Source organism: Zeus faber (genome assembly GCF_960531495.2).
Source record: "Zeus faber genome assembly, chromosome: 11".
NCBI classification, from domain to species: Eukaryota; Metazoa; Chordata; class Actinopteri; order Zeiformes; family Zeidae; genus Zeus; species Zeus faber.
The window spans coordinates 23,408,650-23,431,378 of NC_137205.1; the positions used below are offsets into that span (position 1 = coordinate 23,408,650).

Here is a 22,729-nt window from a genome sequence, read left to right on the forward strand (position 1 = left end):
AGTGCTTTAATGAACTTCAAAAACATTCAGAGTATAAAGAAGGTGTTTTTTTTTTCTTCCATCCTAACAAATCCCTTCGGGAAAAGGCACAGAACCCCGTTTTATTGCATCTCAGCCACAAACACCCAGGACTCGGGAGGGTCGCGTCCTCCTGTAAGACATCAGCGCCTCGTTCCTTCACAAAGGGCAAAGCAGTAACCGCACATTTCTGTGGGCGTCGGCGAGAAGAGGCGAACGGGAGAGCAGCGACAGGAGCGTCTTCTGTAGGCACCAGGCTTCAACTTTTAGTATTTTCTTCATCACATGCCACCACAACCCAACGAATCTCAACCCCCTGGTCAGTTTTTTTCGTTTTGAACTATTTTTTTCCCCCACCAGTGACAATCATCTCGACATCGATGTCAGTTACTATGTAAACACATTTTAACATTCAAACCGACTTTAAACCACTTAAGCCAACCAACCACCTGAAACGCTGCATGTGGGAAAGAAAGCAGGAAATTAGTCAGTTAAACTTTATGTTCTAATCAACCCCCCCCCCCCCCCCCCCGGGCATTTTCCCTTCTTCATTTCTCCCTCATCCTCCACCCGCCCCGCCTCACTGGCCTTGGCCAGGCAGCGCCCCCAGCAGGCCGCTGGCGGTAGTGAAGAGGTTGATGGGAGACGAGCCGTCCGTAATGAGGGTCGACTTCAGCCCCAGAGACTGGAGGAGTTTCACCTGAGACAGAGAGCGAGAGAGCCACTTAGATGTAAAAGAATAAGCCCTGATTATTTTTATTTATTTTAATCAAATCTAAGAAGAAAATTAAAATGCTGACATTGCATAATTAAATTGCCAGTATATTATCAGACTTTTTGGAAACTAAATCGAGGGATGTTAAGTTTTCCCTCACATGGTTTCTATACAATCATCCGTTTGCATTTGATTTGGGAGTTTGCTTTAGATTCCGGCACATTATTATATTTTATTTTTATTATTATAATGTTTTTTTTACTCCCCACTTTTACCCCGTCTGCTACGGTGGCCAACATAATGTACCGTAGAGAAAGATATGGTCATGCATTTCTGCCCATGTATAAGTCATCCTCATTTCAGAACAGGCCTCATTTCAAGACAACTCATGGACACACTACCACCAAGAGGCCACTAATCCACCAAAACCCTGTAGCCTCAGACCTGGAAGGCAGGATACACAGGGGGCCTTCGGCGTATGAGAGATTCAATATTTTCTCGATCGTTTAGGAAAGGATGAGACATCCCTGAGTTGAATAAAGTCGTAGGTCTTGTTCTGGTGGGACTGGGTTACCTGCATCTCGGGTCCGGCTCGGGCGATCTCCTTCAGCGTGTCGCTGCCCAGACTGTGCACCATGCTGGCGAAGCGCTGACCCTCGATCTCGGACAGTTTCTGCTGCTTCTCCACCTCCATCCGGTTGATCTCCTTCTTGTAGGTCAGCTCCTGCTCCCGAGCCTTGGCCAGGCGATTCAGCTCCGCCTCCTGCGAGAGAGAGAGAGAGAACACACACACACACACACACACACACACACACACACACACACACACACACACACACACACACACACACACAATTAGTGTAATACTGATAGCTCGCAAACACACTTGACGGTAGAGTTCCACATAATCAATTAATTATTAATCATAAATTAATTATAATCGCTTTTATATTTGCATTGGTTCTTTGATAAAGAAAATTGCTTAGATGTAATTTATTTTTACTTTTTAAATTGGTCTATTTTATTTATTTATTCAGTGAATTTGCATATATTAGCATTTATAGCCCACACTATAAAAGGATTCCTAAATTATTTCTTGAGATTAAATAAACGATCGATAACTTATCGGGACTACTTGGCATTCATTGCACCACCTTGCAGCATTCGCATTGTTTCAAAGATTTTGGGCTGAGGACGCCTGGTTTCCTTGTCTTTTAATTGGACGATCAAAGACTCTAGAATTTGCCTTCACTGATAGAGATCAAGTCTCATTTGTATAGAAATTGGCCAATTCCGCGCCTAATGTATGAATAATATCTAATAGAAATCGATAACATTACTCGTCTGCACTTCACATTGTTGTGAACTAGCATGAGGCCGTCTTCACGGCAAAGGCTCCACCCACCCAATTTCACAGATTTGTATTTTTATTATTTTTTTACCATATGCAGTTTCCCCATATTTCCTATAAAGCCAATAACACCAACAATGCCTGGACGCGTTTTCGTTCCCTTAAAAATATGCATCTGTTGGCGACTTGGACTCGATTCATTTAAGCAACGAAGAGAAACGCGACCGTGTTTTCCTTCCCGAGGAACTAACGGGAAGTCCGTTCTTTGCGTTGACAGTTCTGAAAAACGGCCTCAGTATCCGAGCGGGGACGTACGGCTTCGATGCGCTGAGCCTCCGCTTTGAGCTTGGCCTCGTTGACGGCCGCCTCCCCCTGGATACGAGCCGCCTCCGCACGAGACTGAGCCTCCGCTTTGGCCGCTCCCGTGCTCTCCACCGCCGCACTGGAGGGGGGACACACACACACACACACACACACACACACACACACACACACACACACACACACACACACACACACACACACACACACACACACACACACACACACACACACACACACACACACACACACACATTATCTGACATGGTTTTTGGGAGACACTGGGAGCAGCAGTGTGTCGTCGTTGCGTTCACCTGAGGGCCTCCAGCTCCAGCAGCTCCTTGCGGGCCCGCTCGGCTTCGGCCTGGTCGGTGATTCGCTGTCGCTCCAGCTTTCCTCGCGCCTCCTGCTCCAAACGCTCCGCCTCGTGCCTGAAATCAGACCGCCACAAAAACACACACTGATAATAAGAGACTTTCAGAAAGATATCACCCCAACTTTACCATCAGATGACATGTATTATAGATCGATAAAGATAGATAAACCGCAGTTAATGATTCCGCTTGAGATATAGAACAGAGATCTGACATCATAAATGACACATTGATGTTTATATCAACATCATCTCAAACATCATCTCAAATGAACATCACAAGTAAATGTGACGCCAGTCATGTGGATAAAAGCCTCCCCTAAATGACTTAATGTGTGTGCGTGTGTGTGTGTGTGTGTGTGTGTGTGTGTGCGTGCGTGCGTGCGCAGCACCGTGCGGTGGCCTCCTGGGAGTTGGTGGTGATCTCGATGGCGAGCTGCACGCTCTTCTGCAGCGCGTCGCGGGTCCGCTGGTCCACGGGCTCCACGGACTGGATGTCCACGCTGCTGATCACCAGGTTGTTCTGGTTGAAGCGCAGGTTCGACCGCACCGCCAGCTTCTCGTCGAACCCGAACACGGCCGAGCAGATGATCCTGTTGGAGTTCTGATCAGATGGAGAGGGGATGGGATGTTTTTACCAACAAAAAGTCAGCCTCTGGTACCGTGCAATGTTAAAAAAATATTGTACATGTACATGATCACCCGTTATAAAGAGTTTCCTGTCACAGCATCTGCTCTTATGTGAGATACCACCGTCTAGTGGTGACTCGTGGGACTACAATTTAAAAACCTTAAATGTTGCGTTTAGCTCCATGGCCGTCTCATTGACTCTATAAAAACATGCACCTTATGATGCAACTTTACACAATCTCTACATTTTCTCTGCTTATTATTTCATTTTATTCCTGTCAAATGTTCTTATTTTTGTGAACATTTCTTAAATTTGCATATTTTCTTTTGAGCCACTTCACCTGGTTGTAATCACTTTTACTCGTCTAACTTGATTTATTACTATTTATCTGCACTGATGAGATTTGCACCAGGTTAAAAATGTAACTTTGAAACTTTGATTCGCAAAGGACCTTTTTGCAGCCACCAGGGAGGCCGACAGCAACTTCTAGGGTGTACAAATCCCTTTGCTGCAGAGTAGGAGACTCATACTTGCTGGGAAGACAGTGTGTGACTCTTTGTTTCTCGGACATATCCATGCTGTAATAAATACAACTGTAATTCATTTAGCTGTCAACACAGACGTCTTCTCATCTCTGACCTTGTGGAAGTCGTCAAACTGCACCGAGGCCACGGCTCCTCTGATGCGCGAGGCGATGGCCTTGCAGGCGTCTCCCACAAAGTCGGGCACCGAGAACAAGGAGGCAGCTTGATCGAGACCAGCAGGAACCTTGATGTCAAAGTGCCTGAGCAGAGGAAAGGCCAGGATCAGGTTCCAAGGTGTTTTATTTTTATTTTTGTATTTTTATTTTTTTACTTGTTATTCAACGTATTCTTAAACATTTGATTTTAATTTATTGTTTGTGATATCTACAGTGCCTTAAAGCTTGGATGTCTAATTTCCTCTTGAGAAAGTAAACCTTTCACTGACCTCCGAGAACTTTAACGTCTAACTAGCAGCTGGCCAATTCCACTTTACTACTGGTAGTTATATGGGTAACTGGTAGTTTGGGGCTTTTTCCATTTTACTGTTTTTATTGTCATGTAGATATCTGCCAATTCACTGTTCTCCTCACCATTATGCAAGATCATCATTATATGTCTGTTCTCAAGGTTTATTCCTTTTCCTGCTGGCTTTGGAGAGTTTTTCCTTAAAAAGGACACACACGGACACACACGGACACACACCAGTTGTAGGAGAGTTGCAGCTGCAGGCGGGCGTGGTCGGCCGTCTCGATGGTGATGATGTCGGTGAAGAAGTCGGGCCCTAGCAGGAGGCAGATGGCCTTGGTCATGTTGGCCCTCTTGGGTTTGTCCCCAGACAGAGACAGCACCGTGAACTGCTCGTCTGGTCCAAGCATCACCATCTCTGGCCCAAACACCACCCTGCGGCATGGAGCAAAAGAAGGTCTCACACAGAGGGACTGGAGGAAGGTCTTCCCACCACAAGAAATCAGTCCAACATGGCGGCGGCACTACCTTGCTTTCTTCTCCCTGTAGTCGTAGACCTGCACGGATGCGTTGTGGGGCACCCGGTAGGACACCACCTTGGTCTTGTCCCTCGGGGAGGGGGACATGGCGTCAGCCTGACGGGTGGAGCGGTCAGCCACGGGGTCACGGGAGGAGGCCAGCAGCTCCTCCACGTTCTTGGGAAGTTCCTTCTCCCACAACTCCTCGTCCTGGGTCAGCATGTAGGTGTGGCCGATAACCGCACGCACCTGAAGATGGGAGGGGTTAAATGAAGAGTCGTGTTGAAGAGTGAAGCTCTTAAAAGTTAAAGAAAACAAAAAACAAAGAAAAAAAATTTGAAGAGGGAATAGGGTCATGAGGCTGTCCACCAAGATAGTCATTGGTTGGCCCTCACTACTTTGCTCACTTTTCACCATGGCAACAGTAATGCCCTTGGGTCACTTCCCTCCTTTTCACATCAGTATTTTTACTCCTTCAGTCTATAGCCTTGGTTGTTGCAATGCTGGATATCATTACAAGCTGACAACTTTACATTAATGCCCATTTGCTTTCTCCCCAACAGACATACATACACAGAAAAAACAAGCCTTCTCGGTTCAGGTTTTTTTAATTTATTTATGTATGTGTAGAGGTAGAGAGGTAGAGAGGTAGAGAGAGAGAGAGAGAGAGAGAGAGAGAGAGAGAGAGAGAGAGAGAGAGAGAGAGAGAGAGAGAGAGAGAAGACCGGAGACGCTCACCTTCCCCGTCTTGATGTCCCTGACGTAGATCCCCTCGTTCTCGTCCAGCGGGATCGCCTGCCGTCTCAGCATCACCTCCACGGTGGCCGGGGGGACGTATTCGATGGGGCCGCGCAGCATCCAGCGGTCACCGGGGCGACGCAGGAGGCCACTGGATCGGGAGCGCTTCGCCGGATCCCCTTCATGCTCTCCTAAGACCTCTTCACGCTGGCAGGGGGAGTAGGGGGAAGAGAGAAAGTGGGTGAGAAAAGTTAGTGTGGCGATGCACCGGAGCTAGGGGTGGGGGTGGAGGGCGGGGTGGGGTGGGAGGGCGCGGGGGAGAGGGGACCGTGGGGAGGCACTGAGAAAAGAATAAAGGATGAAGGCGAGTGTGGTGTGGGCATGGTCTGATTTGAGCAGCCACACCCGACCTGGATCTGGGTGATTGGGATCGGAGTGGCTGCATACCCATTGCTCGTTGGTTGGTATAACGAGCAGCAGGTAAAACCCCCATCCCCACACTCACTCAGGAGAGGAGCCCTGTCATGACATGTTCTATCTGCTCCTGGGCTCATTCCAACTGAACAACTCTCTACAATAAACTGGTGTTTACAACCCCCCGTCTTCTGTGACTCTGTGCCGGAGGTCCCAGAACACGCCACTTGGGTGGCACGTGGTAGGAGACACTGCCACATTGGCACCTGTACAGGGACTCTCCTGTATGGGGAAGGGACACAGAGGGGCCATCTGAAGACGCCTTGGAGCCTCCAGCGGATCAACAGGTGGCCCCAGCACCAACCCTTTCCCGACTGGCAGGTGGAGGAACGGAGGAGAAGCAGCCGCAGCAACCACCATGGATAACCGTCTGCAGCTACCTCCTCTGCCCGGCAGCCAGGCCACCCCCCCAAGCAGCCCCCGCAACAGCCAAGTCCGGCAAAGCCTTCACCAGGCAGCACAGTAGCCCGAGGCCCCATGCTCCGGAGGGGAGGAGGGGGCAGTCTGTAGTCTGCCTGGGGGATGGAGGCCGGATAACCATGCTGCTCCGGGGAACCAGGTCCTCTGGAAGGGGACCAGTTAAATTCCCTGTCTCAGAGTCTGTGTTTTTATTATTAGGTATAGGAAACCTGTGTCAGAGTCTGTTTTAAGCATCCCCCCCCCCCCGGCCTCAATTTGGTATTGGGGGTATGTGGTGTGGGGATGGTGTGGTTTGAGCAGCCACACCTGACCTAGAGCTAGGAGATTGGGATCAGAGTGGCTGCATACCTGTTACTCATTGGTTGGTCTAATGAGCACAGGTAAAACCGGCATCCCCACACACACACACACACACACACACACACACACACACACACACACACACACACACACACTGAGGAGACATGACATGTTCTATCTGCTTCTGGCTAATTCCAACTTGCCAACTCTCTACAATAAACTGGTTTTTACAACCTTTGATGGTGTCTCTATTCAGTCCATTGACAACTGCAAAAACTTGGTTAGACAAAAGTCTATTTTAAATGCCATATTGACTTCATGATGATCTCGCTAAGAAATTTCAATTTCACACTTTCTGTACAGACTAAAGTCCTGTTTTTCCATGGCATCATCAGCTTAGTTGCTGGCCTATTTCTGTCTCAGATTGATTTTGCTGATTTTATCTACAGGTTTGCATCACCGATCACCGTGTCCAAACTAAACCCCCTGTATCACTCAGCCCTGAGGTAGGTCACTAATTACAGCTTCAGAACCCATCATTGTACCTTATACAGCACGGTCGAACGGTCATCCCTCTCTCTGCTTAGGTTACAATGCCGCAACATTCTAATTTGTACGATTATTTCAGGCAAACATCCTATTTACTTAAACCTGAGGTTTTAAATTTTGCAAAGCAGCCATGATCTTAGGTCGCACAAATGGCATCAGTTGAAATGCCTTCTGCCAGAACAGAGGTTGGCAAAACAAGCCTGTTCTACTACGCCCCTAGGTCCTGGAACGATCCCCAGGCCAAGCTCAAACTTGAGATGCTTATCTCTTTAAGTGATTCTAAACATAGAATAATGGAAGTGGTCACTGTTAGCTGTAGTTGCTTCAACTAACAAACACGTAACAAATGCCACTGCCTTGTTTATTAACTGTATTATGTAATGTCTTTTTGTTGGAACTATTGTGATTTGTTGTTGTCATCCTGTTATTTGGTTGATGATGTTGGTCCTGTTTAGGCTAGATCTCGTTTGCAAAAGAGATTTTAATCTCAATGTGACTTCCTAGTTAAACAAAGGTTATATATTATTGGATGAGAGAAAAAGGGAAGGAAAGAGGAACCAAGGGAGTGGGTTAAGCAAATCAGGAAAGGAGGATGGTGCAGTGAAGGTCAACAGGAGCGTCATTCACCGGGAAACAAAAGAAAGACATAATAGGTAAAACAGAAAAGAAAAAAATCTCTGGTTCCGCTCGGCTGGTTTTATCACCTGAGGTGAAAATTCACAGACCTGTGAAGGAGGCGGGCAAGCCTAGCTGCTTGCCTTTACAGTGGCTTTCATCTTTCTTTGGATATTCCCTGAAAATGATATAATTTTAATCTTGTCTTGATCTATTTCAAAGCCTTGTATTCAGCAAACAATCTACCAGCAGCAGCCACAGAGCCCCCCTTTTGTGACCAAGAAGACAAAATACACAACTGAAATGAATGTAGACATGGAAGAAAATAATAATGAAAATGTTTAAAATTACAAAACAGAACAAAAGCATCTCTCAAAAGCACACAGCGCCCCCGAAACCAACTCGGGGGTTAGTTTGAGGCCTCGACTGAGGGTGGAGAGCCAGGCGTGGTTCAGCCAATCAGCTTGTGGCTGAAAATACCTCAGGCTAGAAGACTTTGTGACATTGGGGTCATCTTTGATGCCATTGTTGCCCAAATTAGGACCTCTGGATTTAAAGTGTTTTATATTTTGGATGTTCTACGTAATTGTCTTGCACGTCTGTGTCGTACGCATTTCAAACGTGAAGGTTTTTGCCTTTGCACATCTCTCTAAACCCACTGGGCTTATTGAAATTGGTGACCGTTTTCATGTCAAAATGCCGTCAATAGTTAGAGTGAGACAAAGTCCAAACATTGCTCAAAACGACATCCTGAATGACGACATCGCTTAGAGGATCCATTCCAGCCTGTCTGAGTAGATAAACAAACTTTTAAATCCATCCCTGACATTGAGATACATACGCAGACATCCACGCACACTGTGCCACCAATTCCTGCTGTGTGTCCTCTGTGTTTGAAAGCCCCGAAAAGGAGTTTGAGAAAAGTTGCAAAGTGCAACTCTGCCTCCGTGGTGGGGGAAAACGAGCGATACAGCACAGGCACAGAGAACAAGTACTCATCATTTCTCTCACAATCGGTTTGCGTTAAAATTTGACCATTTGGAACATTTTATAACCAGATAGAAATTTTGAAATTTGCTCTTAATTATAGAGCTGCATCAAAACAAAATAGTGAGGAACTCCTTGTAGGGGCTTGAAAGAAACATTTGTCTTGTGATTAAGTGTTGCCCAGACTGTGTGCCTGAATCTTCTGTGAAAGGAAATATCCCACTGACATTCACAAGTTCTAGAGCAGAAAAATGTATAATGATGATGCAACACTATTTTATGTATTTTGTATATTCCAAACCCTGTATTTAAGAATTCTACTGTTGTTTACGTTGCTATATATGACCAATGCGTTTCAAATAATATTTGACTACTTATGACCTCCTATCATGAGAAATATTAGGTTATAGCTTCATATAAAATATTAATTGGCACTGCAAAATGGTGCCTCACAATATGCCAAATATTAAAATCCCTGATGACGCGAGGCAACCAAAAGACTTAATATTTCCATTATGCGTGTGTGCATTAGGGTTTGCAGGGTTTGGCTCAGAAGTTGTGGAATGTCATTGGAAAGCTGTGGTATGTGCTGATTGGAGGTTAAATCTCCAGTGGCTAACTGGTTTCACCAGACAGGCTGTCCACCCCAATGCAGGCGAACAACTAATCCAAGAGAGCAACCAACCCTTCTTTTCTCTCCTCTGTCCTTCTGCTGCGGATAGACATAGGAGGAGGAGTAAACAATAAGAGCAGAGAGGAGAAAGAGCAAAACAAATTAACAGGTTAAATCAAACTAATGATACCGAATGAAATGAGGTTTTTGAAGAGACCAACACACCAGGGAGCCTCGTCCTTCCTCTTTTAAACATCAAGCATCTTCACCCACTCTCTTTTAGTCCCTTCACTTGGTCTTCCTCTCCTCTGCTGACTATTCTATTCTATGTCAATCACCTTCACACCTCCCCACACAGAGCTATCCAATGAAGGAAAGAAATCTGCAGATTATTTTTGAGTTGGTGATTCTGTGAATTTTTGCAACATTTTCTTAAACCCTTGATTTTCTTAACATTTCACTAAAAAATAAATAAAAATAAATCTCACCCCAAACTTCTCCTTCTACATTATCCATCTTTAAACTGGGAAATGCATGTTCTAAGTATTTGCAAAGTCACCTTGTGAAATGGTGCAGATGCTAAAATTGCCCTTAATAATAATAATTTTGGGCAATTTTAACACACACACACACACACACACACACACACACACACACACACACACACACACACACACACACACACACACACACACACACACACACACACACACACACACACACACACACCTCCTGCTCCTCTGTGTCGTTGAAGGCCTCCACCGCCCTCAGAACGAGCCCTTCCTCCTCAGACAGAACGTACACGTCCTGGATGCCCTGCTCCAGCTCCTCCCCGGGCTGCAGGAAGAAGGAGCGCTCACCCTGTGGAGAACAGAGACGCTGTTACGTTCTGAAAATATAAATACTGGAGATGTGTCTGTTGATACATTAATGCAATAAATTAATATGACAGCAGTAACAAGTTGCTTTTTTTTTTATTTTTATTTTTTAGAAATCACATTGAACTTGCTTAGCACCAGTCCAACCTTTCACAGCTCTGGTGAAAAGCAAGTATTTTGTAACCGTATTTAAGTACATTTTTCAAGTATCTCTACTCACTTACGTAAACCGTTTCAGACAAATGCTTTCGCTTTTAATACCTGAAATACATTTAGGAAGCATTTCAACGGCACTTTGTCCAAGTATCCAGTACGGGTTCAACCGAGCGAGAGCCGACCTTTTTCCACGCCCTTTGGCGTGTCTCTCCCAGCGCCCCCGCCCTCACCTTGACCACCCTCTTCTGGCCCAGCTGCGGCTTGCCGTCCAATCCCACCGGGTCCAGGATCACGCAGTACTGGCGGCTGCTGAGCGTGGTCACGTCCACCACGCCCACCACCTCCTCGGCCACTGAGGGGATGTGCGCCTCCCTGTCGTCCATGGTGACCAGCCACTCCTCCCCCGTGCGGCGGTCCTTCCCCCCCGAGTCCCGGAAGGGGCGCAGGGCACGCACGTGCAGGGCTTTCTGGAAGAGACAGAGAGAGATTTTTGGCTATTGTTTACTCTTCTGTATGTTCATTTTAAACAGCATTGCTTGAAATCTTCTCTCTTTTTAGGTTATCTTCACGCATTTGTGTATTATTATTTTTTTTTTCCCCCCACCGCAACTATTACATTTTAACTTTCGTTTTTTCCTCATTTTGTTTTGTTTACTTGCGTTGGCAATGTCAATGTAAGAGATAGAGCGAGAATTTTTTTTTTTTTTTTTAAGTTACAGACGGAGAAAGATTTATCTGCCGTCACCTTATCTGTGAGGATGAAGGAGTTGACGATGTCGACCACCTCCTCATGAGCGCCTGGAAGATACGCTCCGACCTTCTTCACCAGCCACTCCTCACCTGGAACGCACGCACACAGACACACACACACACACACACACACACACACACACACACACACACACACACACACACACACACACACACACACACACACACACACACACACACACACACACACACTTTGTGAATGACCAGGAGTCCATGACACGGTGAAACAAGGGCGTGAAACTAGTAAAGATGGTATGTAATGCAATGTATGAAAATGTAAATAATACAATCAGTTTTGTTTGCACAGGAAAAGTTTACTAAAGGTACAGTATAGTTTTGTGTGTGTGTGTGTGTGTGTGGGTGTGTGTGCGTGCGTGCGTACCAGTGACCCGGTGGACCCCTCCTCTGTCGACTCCCTCCTTCTGAGCCCTCAGACGGATGGCCTGGTTCTCCCTGATCACTGTGGCCTTGATCGTTTCCAGAACCGCCACTTCCTTGCTTGGGATGTAGGTTCCTGTTTGGAGGCGGGAAAATCAGGTCAAATAACTGAATTTAAAAAATTAAATTAGAAGAAATAAGAATAAATAAATAAATAAATAAACAAACAAACACAATTTAAGTTCATTCAACTGCAGGTCTCTCTGCTATCAAGTCCATTTGAAACGAGCAGCTGAAGCCAGAAATATCAATGTCACTTTCTGCTAAATGACGACATGTCAATGGATATTTAGTTAAAATGTAAAAATAATAATAATAATAATAATAATAATAATAATAATAACGAGTAACCTCTCTCTAACTCTACTAGTACTACTTATTTCAAGAGACTGTTTATTTGACTGACTGTGAAATACAGTTGGTTTGATACTGCCGACAAAGTTTACTTGTTAGTCGCTTTGGACGAAAGCCTCCGCCAAATGACGTAATATAACATAACGTTATTTAGGGTGTAAACCGTGTTGGTTTAAAAACCCACCAGGTCCCTCAAAGAGCCACTGGTCCCCTGCCACCCTCTTCTGTCCTTCCCCGTCCTCAAAGTCCAGCAGCGCCTGCAGACGTAGCGCCGTGTCAGGGTAGACGATCTGCAGCGGCGTGACATCCTGGGGGGGACGGAGGAGACACAGAATGAGGGCGTTAAAACTCCTTTTTCCGTGTGGCGAAAAAGGAGTTTTCTGCCCCCGAGCAGAACACTCCCAGAGCTTAACAATATGAAAGTCAGAAGTTCAATTTACACTGGGGGCAACCCACACCGAAAACCCTCCGCACCCATGGCACTAGCGGATGCTTTTTATTTTGCTGAAGAGAGAGGGAGTCTTGTTTTCATTCTCTTGCGGATTTTAATGGAACAGGAATCACAAACCTAATAGAACTTAATGGAACTTAAAAAGCCTGAGATCATCACCCCTCCAGGGGCCCCGGATAATGGAAGCAAAGTGGGTCAAACTTCATTCAGCTCCGAAAAGAATGCACTTAAACATGAATGACAGCGTAGCTAAAATCACAGCTAAGGCCACGGCAGTCTACCAGTCTGCCATGTCACTGCATGCTTTGAGAAATTCGACATGAAAAAAAAAAGCCACTCAAGCTGGATTCCTTGTTGGGTAGAATAGTGTAGCTCCACCAAGGGAACATACTAGAATAAATACAATCTTATACACTTTTCCACATGGTTCTGAGTCTAATTATTTTCTATCTAGTTTGACTTTTTGTATTTTATCTATGTTGGCACCTGCACCGAGGGAAATTCCTTGTACATTTTGCACTTGGCAATTAAACTTTCTGATTTTGAAATTAGAGCATTGAAGTTCCTTCATTCACTTCCATTGCAACTGGAGGAATCACTATGGGAAAAGAACCTGCCCAACCCTTTTTCCGAGAGCGTTCTATGATATTGGTACTTGTAATTGAGGATTTGAACCCCGTCCAGATCAGAACCATGAGACCTCGGGGTGCACAGACCTGCTCGATGGCCTCTCCGGGGTACAGAGGGAAGGGGTCCTGGGAGAGTCTGATCTCCAGGTCAGCGTGGCGGAGTTTGGCCTGCCCCGACTGGTCGAAGAGGACCTGGCCGTTGTCGTCACGGGCGACGGGGTTGACGATGACGCAGTAGTGACGCGGCGGCACCATGTTCATACGCACGGGGGAGAAAAGCACTCTTGGGGTGGGGAGACAAGACGCAGGGCTGATTGTTGTTTTGACTTTGATATACTTGATTTTTTTCCAACACATTAGTTTTGATCCCTTCTTTAAGTTGTCATGAGCAGGGAGAAGCAAAGCCCAATATCCTATTTATTTTAAGAACGAGCTACATGTTTCTCTCTTTTTTTTTTTTTTTACTTCAAGATTCAAGAGGTTTATTCATCACATACATATACAACTTCACTGTATGTATCTTACATACTTGATTAACACAGAATGTCAATAAAGTTTTTGTTCCAACATGTCTTTATAGGCGTGAGCATATATAAAAATAAATAAATAAATAAATAAACAAAACAATTTTTTTTTTTCTAATTTCCAATTGCGGGGGACCTACATTGCTGTTCCAATTCCCAAAATCAATTTTTGTTCTCTATCTATCGTTTCTGTTGGGGTGATGAATCTTCTCCACACAGCACCGGATTATGGAAAGAGCGGCCCTTTAATATAAATCAATTCCAATTCCAGCTGGGACCACAACACAACAACCCCAGGGGACTCCACCTGAATCCCCGCTACGTCACGCCTGAATGTTGTGTAGGGTCCCTGACCGTTGAGGTACGGTGGACTTTACGCTGTGCTTTAACCTCCATTTCAACCTTTGTTCGGACGTCGTCACGGCGAGCACCGGGGGGGGTGTCATATAACAAAGAGGCACAGCGCAGAGTGCAGGTCCTGGATGTTAAGGTTCCCTATGGATATCTGTACGGTACGACAGAGCAGAAATGTCTGCAGAGCTAGCACGTCTAACTATTTTTTTTTTTTTTTTCTTAGTTTTATCAGTTTAGTCGTAGGCAGGACTAACTTTTTCATATAGACTTCAAAAGAGAGGCACAAACTATTGACTAGCATTATTTTCTTTAATTATAATACGCTCCGAACATTCCATAAGATTATTTTGTTTAAAACATCCCAAATTTGATGCCTTATTTATGGACATTTATATTTGTAACCCACAGACGATAATCTACAAATGTGTACCGTGATCCACAAATATCTCCCTATCCACAAACTAGTATTTTTTTTTTTTGTGTTGATGAGCGATTTGCAAATACGCATCACTAGGACGGGCACACACACACACACACACACACACACACACACACACACACACACACACACACACACACACACACACACACACACACACACACACACACACACACACACACACACACACACACACGCACACACACACACACACACACACACACACACACTTTAAACTTCCTTTTGCCCCCCCACCTCCTGTCTATCTGTCTGTCTGTCTGTCTGTCTGTCTACCTACCTTTCATTGTCCTGGCGGATGTAGGTGAGCGGTCCAAGCTCCACGCGGGCGATGTTGGTGTTCTGGTCCAGCACATGGATGTAGTGGTGCGGCGGGATCCGGATGATGGACGCGTCCACCAGGACCTCCACCTCCAAACCTCGATTCCCTGGCTTCTTAGACGCCATCTGCAGGCCAGAGCACAGAGATGAGGTGTGTTAAATCCTGATGTACAACGCTTTTAAACAAGCTTATGATCATTATCATAACACCATTTGGCCAAAACCCTCAGGCCGGCCAGATATGAACAGATGTGATCTGGCACCACAGTATCAGGGCAGTATATAATGAAATCTCCAAAGACATTAATCCGATGTGGGTTCACAAAACAACTTTATAGGTAAACAGAATAACAACAGCTAGAATTAATAAAATGAAAAACCCTCAGAACCGTTCGTGAGCTTTTAAACTCGAGCAGACCCAAACGTTAGTTCTGGACTCAAGACACGGCCTACGGGCCCTGGAAAACATTTGCGGTTCAGCAAAGGCACCACACCGCGATCTTGAAACAATCAACAAAAACGTTACCATGTCAACCACGGTTTGCCCAACTCTGTTGTAGCCTAGCGCCAGACTAGTACACAGGTCGGAAGTATTTGCTGCTACGTTCCCACTTGATTACTGGTGTGACAGAAGTCTCTTGTTGTAACTTTAACAACGTCCCCAAAATCAGCTCGGCAGCTTTTCACTTCCTTTATTCTGAACCAGATGGGGATACATTGAAAAAGGAATAACCGGAGAAGCAGCTCAGCATATCAGTGCAGGGCGTGGAACGTGGACATTGAAAGGTTTCCGACCCTTGCAAACCAGCCGCGCCCTTTATTAAAGGGAAGTTTCAAGTTTTTCAAAACCAGACCAGACCAGACCAGGCAGCCCTGTGTGTACGAACTCACAAACACACCTTCCCTGGGTAGGCAGCATAAAGCCGACATGATTGATATTTCATCGGTCAAAGAGCGTAAGTCTCGGAGCCCGTTTTCTCTCAACCTTCCTTTTTAACCACCTCATCGTTTAAGTCTTACAGCAAAACAATCACAACTCACACGACACAAAAAAAGACATTCAATTACACCTGTCAAAAATAAAGCTCAGTGGCTCGGTGCCCAGCCCTGTGTACATACATGTAAAAATGCGGACGGACGAGAAATCCATTCAAACAATGAGGGAAGCAGAACACAAATGTAGAATAAACTATGTAAATACATAAAACAAGCCACCCACATTCATATTATTTTAGAACGTGTGTGACATGTACAGCTCTCAACAAAATGGCTGACACTGTAGCCGACCGCACAGCGAATGGGCAATCAACTTGGAATGCAGCATAAAAGTATTTACTAGGATAGTAAAAACCTGCCTGTGTTTGTGTTTGTTTGTGTGTGTGTGTGTGTGTGTGTGTGTGTGTGTGTGTGTGTGTGTGTGTGAGACATCGCAGAAAAAAATAAAAATAATAATAATAACAATAACAGACTCCTAGTCATCATGAAATGAGGTTCCGTTCATTCTTTCAAGTTCCTTAGTAATGTTCCATCTTTTTGTACAGAATTCAAACCGTGTTTAAGGGATTAAAAAAGTGAACTGGGCCCGATCAGATCGGTACATATACACACACACACACACACACACACGCATATATATATTATATATATATACACACACACACACACACACACACCGTTTTGGGTTTTTTTACTTGTTAACTTTGAGATCCAGAATCAAGAATTGTCATTTTATTAGTGACAATATGATTGCTGATATAAAAGAAGTACACACACACACACACACACACACACACACACACACACACACACACACACACACACACACACACACACACACACACACCTTTTATCCCATCATGGCTTGCCCTTCCTGAGCAGTGGGCACAGTATATTCATTCCCGAGAAGGGGGGGGGCGGACTAGTGACAGCTTTCTGTTGACATAACCGTGCAAGAAAAACAAAACACATGCAGACATAAACGGAAGTTAACGAGGAGTAGCAGCAAAATAAAGTCATTTTTACTGAAAAATAAATAAATAAGTAATGAACGGTCAGGGTGTGTTTTCCATGGGGAGGGACGAGGCTGATCCCACCGCAGGCCAATCACATGGGCCCGTCTCACGTCGCCAAGTATTTACGCATGAGATTTTTGTCAAATTCTCAAAATGATAAACATCACAAAAGAGGAAATTAGGAATATATATATATATATAGAGAGATAGATATTTTTAAGTCTCCCCCCCTGCTCCTCATCTGCGTCCAACAGTTCTTCAAATAATCACTTGTTTTAAGCAGGATCGTGGGAGAATTCCACATCATGTCGATCTCACGGGAGGCCCACTTCTGAGGAACAGCGCGCCACTGTTTTAAGAGCGAGAGAACAGGTCTGAAGTGAGGAAAGCGCAGCAGCGGCGACTCAGACCCGGCCCCGCGTTTCTTACCGTGCTCCTGGCCGTGCTCGGGGTGTGTGGGGCGGGGGGGACCCTACTCTGGCTGCCTCCGTCTGGAAGCTTCTCCACGGCGTCCGGGAAGGGGTTCCCTCAGCTGTTCAGCTGGAGCTGCAGGATGACGGTGGGGCCGGGGTGGGCGTGGCTCGCTGCCGGATCCCGGAAAAGAAGTCGTGATACCGTAACTTACCGGACGCGCCGCGCGCCGCTCGAATTGCACGCCACGTTATTCGGTTCAAGTCCAAGAGGTTATTTGTCACATACATACACATACGGTCCTACATATATGCAGTGAAATGTCATGACACCCGGTGATTACGCTCTATAAGCAAAAATACTAAATATTAATAACAACAATAATAATCATCATGACCAAAATCATAATCATAGCAATATATTAAAATAACCTTGATACGTAGCGCACCTCTCATGCACAACTTGCAACTCAAAGTCATTTACATGAATAGAAGGCAATCAAATAATAATAATAATAATAATTATGACTTTTATACGTGTTGCACCTTTCACACACAGCATGCAACACAAAGTGATTCACATTCATAGAAGTCCATCAGATAACAATCATCATCATCATCATAATAATAATAATAATAAATATAGCTGCAGGCTGCAATACACAGGGTCCAGTTTATTCATTTTGGGTACACATCACAGTATTTTGGTTTCTGTGAAATGCACCACAAACCACAAATGTTACAAACGTAAACTTACGGCTGCATGATTCTCTTCCAGTGTTCAGTCTAAATATTCCTGAAGAACGGCGTTATAAGAATAATAATCTTTCCTGGGTGACAGTGTCACCCAGCAATTTTAGTGGCGACTTTTTCCCTTGAATAAGTTATTTTTCCATGAAATACGGGGAACGTTGTGGTATTTCTGTGAGTAATTACCATATCACAGCTTCCATTTTTCCAACGCCTCGCTGGATCCTGTACACATCACTCACTTGTACATTCGAGTGGATTCGACTCAGGGTGATTACGAGTTTTTGTGGATTACCGCATTTTTCATTAATCCCACGAAGTAATGGGAGCAAAGAGATTAAATATCAATCGAACTGATCTACAGACATTTATCAGGTAAGAAAGAACATACACACGTAAACGCATAGTTTGTAATCTCTAACCACTACAGAGAGACAGTCTGCAACGCACACTGGACATGGTCCAAATGGACATTCTGAATTGGAATCTGCACATTTATAGTTAACAGTATGGTGTCGCCACAAAGCATCTTACTGTTAATCTCATCTCGTTCATTTTGCTTACAAATATTGGCGTGTCAGTCAAACACGAGCAGCGGAATACTTGTGGTCAAATTTGGTCGGTTTTTCACTCATTTCTGCTCAGTATGTGCATCTGTTTGGATGAAACTTGAACCACGAGATGCATTTGACATACCGGATGAAAAGGCACCTCAACCGTATTAGGGAGCTTATGTCATTGTTGTGTTCCAGATACTTTTAACCGGACTGGACATATTTTGGCGTTGAATGCATTAGACCGTGTCTGTGATTTAGGTCAAAATTGATCGGTTTTTCACTAAATTCGGCTCGGTATGAGGATCTATTTGGATGGAACTTCAACTACGAGGTGTTTGTGACATACCGGCTCAAAGATACAACTGTGATTGAAGCTTCTGCCGTTCCTCTGTTTCAAATAGTTTCCGATTTCAAAATTCTGAGAATTTTTTCTGAATAATATGAATAGGGGATAATAATATACTAATTTAGTAATAATAAAAGTATTCTATTATTCTATTAATAGCCCTGACAACTTATATTTACAGAATAATTATTCGTTCAAAATTGTGTAAAACCATCTAATATTCAACTTGAGAATGTAACATCCATACAATTCTTAAATTGTTATTAGAGATTATTAATTATTACAGAATTAATGCATTCTGTGTTTTGCGGAGAACAACGAGTCAAAAAAAATGTTCTTGTCAAGGTGTCTTCAAGAAACTACACTTTTAACGTTGTTTTACTGAAGTTCAGGATTCGGCCAAAGCGTTTGCAGTTTCACAACAGCCGACGGGACAAGTCGACGTTAATGTTGTCGTGAACGTGACTGGAGCCGGCCGCCGCCTGGATTTCTCGAGGCGCGTCCATCCGCGACGTTACGGCACCGGTGCCTGGGGCGGCTGCACAGGGCGAGAGGCTCGCGTCGCCAACCCTCGCTTCCGTCGTTATAGTACAACGTCATGGTTCGATGAGGTCCCGTTGAATGTGACGTCGGCAAATAAATCCCAATTTGGCAAAAGTTGCCATAGCGCAAAACGAGAGGAAAGGCAGCTCTAACGACAGGAATCGGAATTGTCTCATTTCAAGCGTCAGAAAATAAACCCGCAAAAGGTTTGCTGTAATTCTAAATGGAGTCCTGTTCACAGTCACCCTGGCTATAACTTCGTGGAGTATGGAGTTATTGTTCGTGAGGACATTAAGGGGAAAGTCAGCTCACTTGGCTCTTCGTGGGGATTCGGCCCTTCACGAGTGACTCAGTAAACAAAAAACAACGAAAAATTTAGTTTGATTTCCCGACTCCTCGCGTTCGTTTGATTGCGTGTTGGTGTCAGAAGAGTGGGTCCGGCTGGAGCTGTGTATAGGAGGTGAATGTACCATTTTCTTTTTTTTTTTATGATGTGGGTGTATTGTGCTGTCGGCGCACCGGGGCTCCGGCACTTTGGTGACCTGTTCCGCGGAACAACGCCCGGACCGGGGGGTCAACTGGCAGGAGTCCGCTCCGACAAACGGGGGGTCACCTGACGTCGGGCGCGGGCGGTGGACAGTGGACGCTCCTTCCATTCCCAATACGAACGTACCTGGCATGGGGCAGGAATAATCTAATTCCGTCAAAAACAACAACAACAACAACAACTATTAGTTCAGATCAGAGAAAGAGTTCTCGGGGTGTCCGGGGGTGACTTCTGGCATGTTTTCAAAGGCCAGGTGTTGTGTCCTAGCCCCGCAACGGCAGATGCAGCCGCCCTTGACAAAGCGCTACACAAACCCCAAAATAGTGACAGAAGTACGGGGCACTTCACAACACGAACTACCTCGGAGGATTCTCTGCGTAAATGCCCCCCCAAAAAAAACCCAAACTAAGCGAGAGAAAAGATGACTTCCGCGTTCAAAGGGTCAGCCCCTTCTTCGCCGCTCGCATTGTTCGCGCTGCTCCCGAACAAGATGCTCACTGCTGCAACTAGTGGTTGGAAGATATACTACAACTACGTTGACGTTGCAATATTTCACCTTTTAGGGTATTTTTGCAATTGCCGCAGTACATCCAAAGCGTAACCTTGGTTTGCAGAAGTGCAAAAAAAAAAAAATCAAAATAAACATAAATGAAAACCTGATAAAATGCACAGTTTGTAACCTTTGCCCAGACAGACTAGATGACAGACTAGACTGTGTCAAAATGTTCCGTGTGTCTCCATAGAGGTTGTCTCTCAATGCAGCAGCTCCAGAAAACACGCCTGCATAGGCCGGAGGTGCGGGACAAAGCACCAAAGCTTCTTGTTGTCTCTGGTGATGATAAATGTTCAACAATACCAACCAAACTGTTTTCTGAAGAAATTCTGCGGCGTTCCCCTTTAACCTTTGCTCGAGTATTAATTAATCAGGGTTTCTTCGATTCATCTCTTGCACTGCACTGTAATTTTTTTTTTTTTTAACTTTATGTATTCCGTGTCCTTTTATAATGTGTTTCTTTTGCACTTTGTCTTAATGCTTTTGGTGTTTTATGTAAAGCACACTGAATGGGCTGGTGTTTCTTTTCTTGTCATCTTATTCTCTGTGTTCACTCTGTGTAACTGGGATATCCAGCACAGACTCATTACGACACTGAACACCAGGGACATGACATAGTTTATTATACAGCATATAGTTAAATAACTAACAGATGCAAGTCATTTAAATGAACAGAATATCAAAATAAATGAGCAACACGACACCGAGCAAGATGGATAATGTCGTAAGTGTTTGTTTCAAGGAGTTCGGGGACGATGGCCAGACTCTATCCTGGAGTTGGAAAAAAAAAACTCAACTCCGGAGGCTGAACCACAGGACTCAAACCGTTTCGTTCACTTCCGACGTATAATAACTTTATTTATCTACGTCAGGTCCGGCAGACTCTTTGTGTTCTTGGCTCTTGGCTGTGTCGTTCAGTAACTGTTGCACGTGTCGGCACAGAAGCTTTTCGGAACCTCTCTTAACCCGAAGCCACGGCTTCAGCGATGCGCTGGAAGACCCGTTATTCCTCCTCCTTTCTTGATCCTCATAAAGCTCCTCGATTGCTAATTATTTAATAAAAAAAATAATAATTAAAAAAAAAAAAAAGCAATTGCTCAACATCAAAGACGAATGGAAATGATGATGTGACAAGGAAAGGGAAAAAGGAAAAAGAGGAAAAAGGAAATCCAACTGTTATTCTTCAGAACGGGGGGTTTGTATCCGGTGTGAAGTGGTTGATGCAGCTCTGTGTGTTTTGACACACTTAACCCAAAATGAACAAACAGGCGAGTGAAAGCGAGAACTAAAACCGGCTTCTGTTCGTCTCCATTAAATAAAGAAAATAAATTACTTGGTTATAATCTTTATATTTTCCCTTAGGAGCAGGGAACTGTTGAAAGATGCAGCCCAATCCTCTCCCCCCATTTACAATGTAATGCATTCCTAAATACAGGCCACGATCATGACCTTTCACCCTTTATCCACCCGGGGTAGGGGGGTGGGGGGCTGCCATTCAACCTGATTTCAGCTTCCTCTTGAGGTAGTTTTTAGACTTAAACTCCCAATAAAGTCTCTCTCCCTCTGGTCCACCGCTGTGATTGGCCGATCACACGGCCGCGGAGCTGCTGGGCCTTCACAGCGATCGGTCTGTGGGGATCCAGGGCCAATCGCCGCCGTCTAACCAAGCATGATCACTGTTTTGGGTTTCCTTTGTTATTTTTCTTTTGGTCTGGTTTGTGGTTTACGTGACCTCCCATCCGCGTCGAGACGGAGGGTCGTGACACCTTCAAATTGACTTCCTTGTCCATTTTTTCCATCTTGTGAAAGAATTGGTCAATTCTTCCCCGCTTTGGAGACATTTTCTGGCTGCCTTGTTGCCGTGACCCCTCCTGCGGAGGAAGGCGTTGTCTGTCCGTCTCCCCCGTGTAGTAGGAGTCCCCCGGAAGGTCATTCCTGTTTTTTTTGTTTTTTTTTTTGTGGGGGGCTTTTAGAAGTTTTGGGTCGGGACTGACGCATGAACCCTCGCCGGCCTGTCTCTTCCTGGGTCCACAGCCTACATATTGTTCCATCACTGCACCCTTTTA

The 22,729-nt window shown here is 45.0% G+C and overlaps 2 protein-coding genes across 4 annotated transcripts in view; both read right to left on the minus strand.

The window, feature by feature from the left end:
* On the minus strand, nucleotides 1-17,519 carry mvp (major vault protein). Of its 3 annotated transcripts, none has more exons than XM_080009407.1 (18): nucleotides 17,387-17,519; nucleotides 14,905-15,071; nucleotides 13,377-13,572; nucleotides 12,394-12,517; nucleotides 11,800-11,931; nucleotides 11,392-11,486; nucleotides 10,877-11,113; nucleotides 10,342-10,473; nucleotides 9,685-9,711; nucleotides 5,655-5,861; nucleotides 4,927-5,165; nucleotides 4,636-4,833; nucleotides 4,049-4,193; nucleotides 3,171-3,382; nucleotides 2,720-2,836; nucleotides 2,400-2,526; nucleotides 1,308-1,496; nucleotides 1-718 (listed from the first exon to the last, which is right to left on the minus strand). In XM_080009407.1, the coding sequence occupies exons 2-18, from the start codon at nucleotides 15,069-15,071 to the stop codon at nucleotides 599-601; spliced, it is 2,664 nt and encodes an 887-aa protein (XP_079865533.1). In that variant the 5' UTR covers nucleotides 17,387-17,519; the 3' UTR covers nucleotides 1-598. The 3 variants fall into 3 exon arrangements, with proteins under 3 accessions (XP_079865533.1, XP_079865534.1, XP_079865535.1); XM_080009408.1 differs by lacking the exon at nucleotides 17,387-17,519 and adding an exon at nucleotides 16,789-16,856; XM_080009409.1 differs by lacking the exon at nucleotides 9,685-9,711.
* The window catches only part of LOC307237350 (ceramide synthase-like), a gene marked incomplete at both ends in the record, with an annotated part of 12,291 nt that continues 7,047 nt past the window's right edge, over nucleotides 17,486-22,729 (minus strand). Inside the window, one exon of the mRNA XM_080010063.1 lies at nucleotides 17,486-17,541. Coding sequence (XP_079866189.1) covers nucleotides 17,486-17,541 — 56 coding nt within the window. The remainder of the gene's footprint in view (nucleotides 17,542-22,729) is intronic.

Excerpts from the sequence above, each read along its gene's own strand:
- mvp (XM_080009407.1), bottom strand. The coding sequence starts at position 15,071 with ATGGCGTCTAAGAAGCCAGGGAATCGAGGTTTGGAGGTGGAGGTCCTG. Across the intron at positions 10,474-10,876 it reads GCCAGAAGAGGGTGGTCAAG|GGTGAGCGCTCCTTCTTCCT; the intron begins GTGAGGGCGGGG and ends TGTTCTCCACAG. Across the intron at positions 5,862-9,684 it reads ACAGAGGAGAGAAAAGAAGG|CGTGAAGAGGTCTTAGGAGA; the intron begins GTTGGTTGCTCT and ends TCCCCCTGCCAG.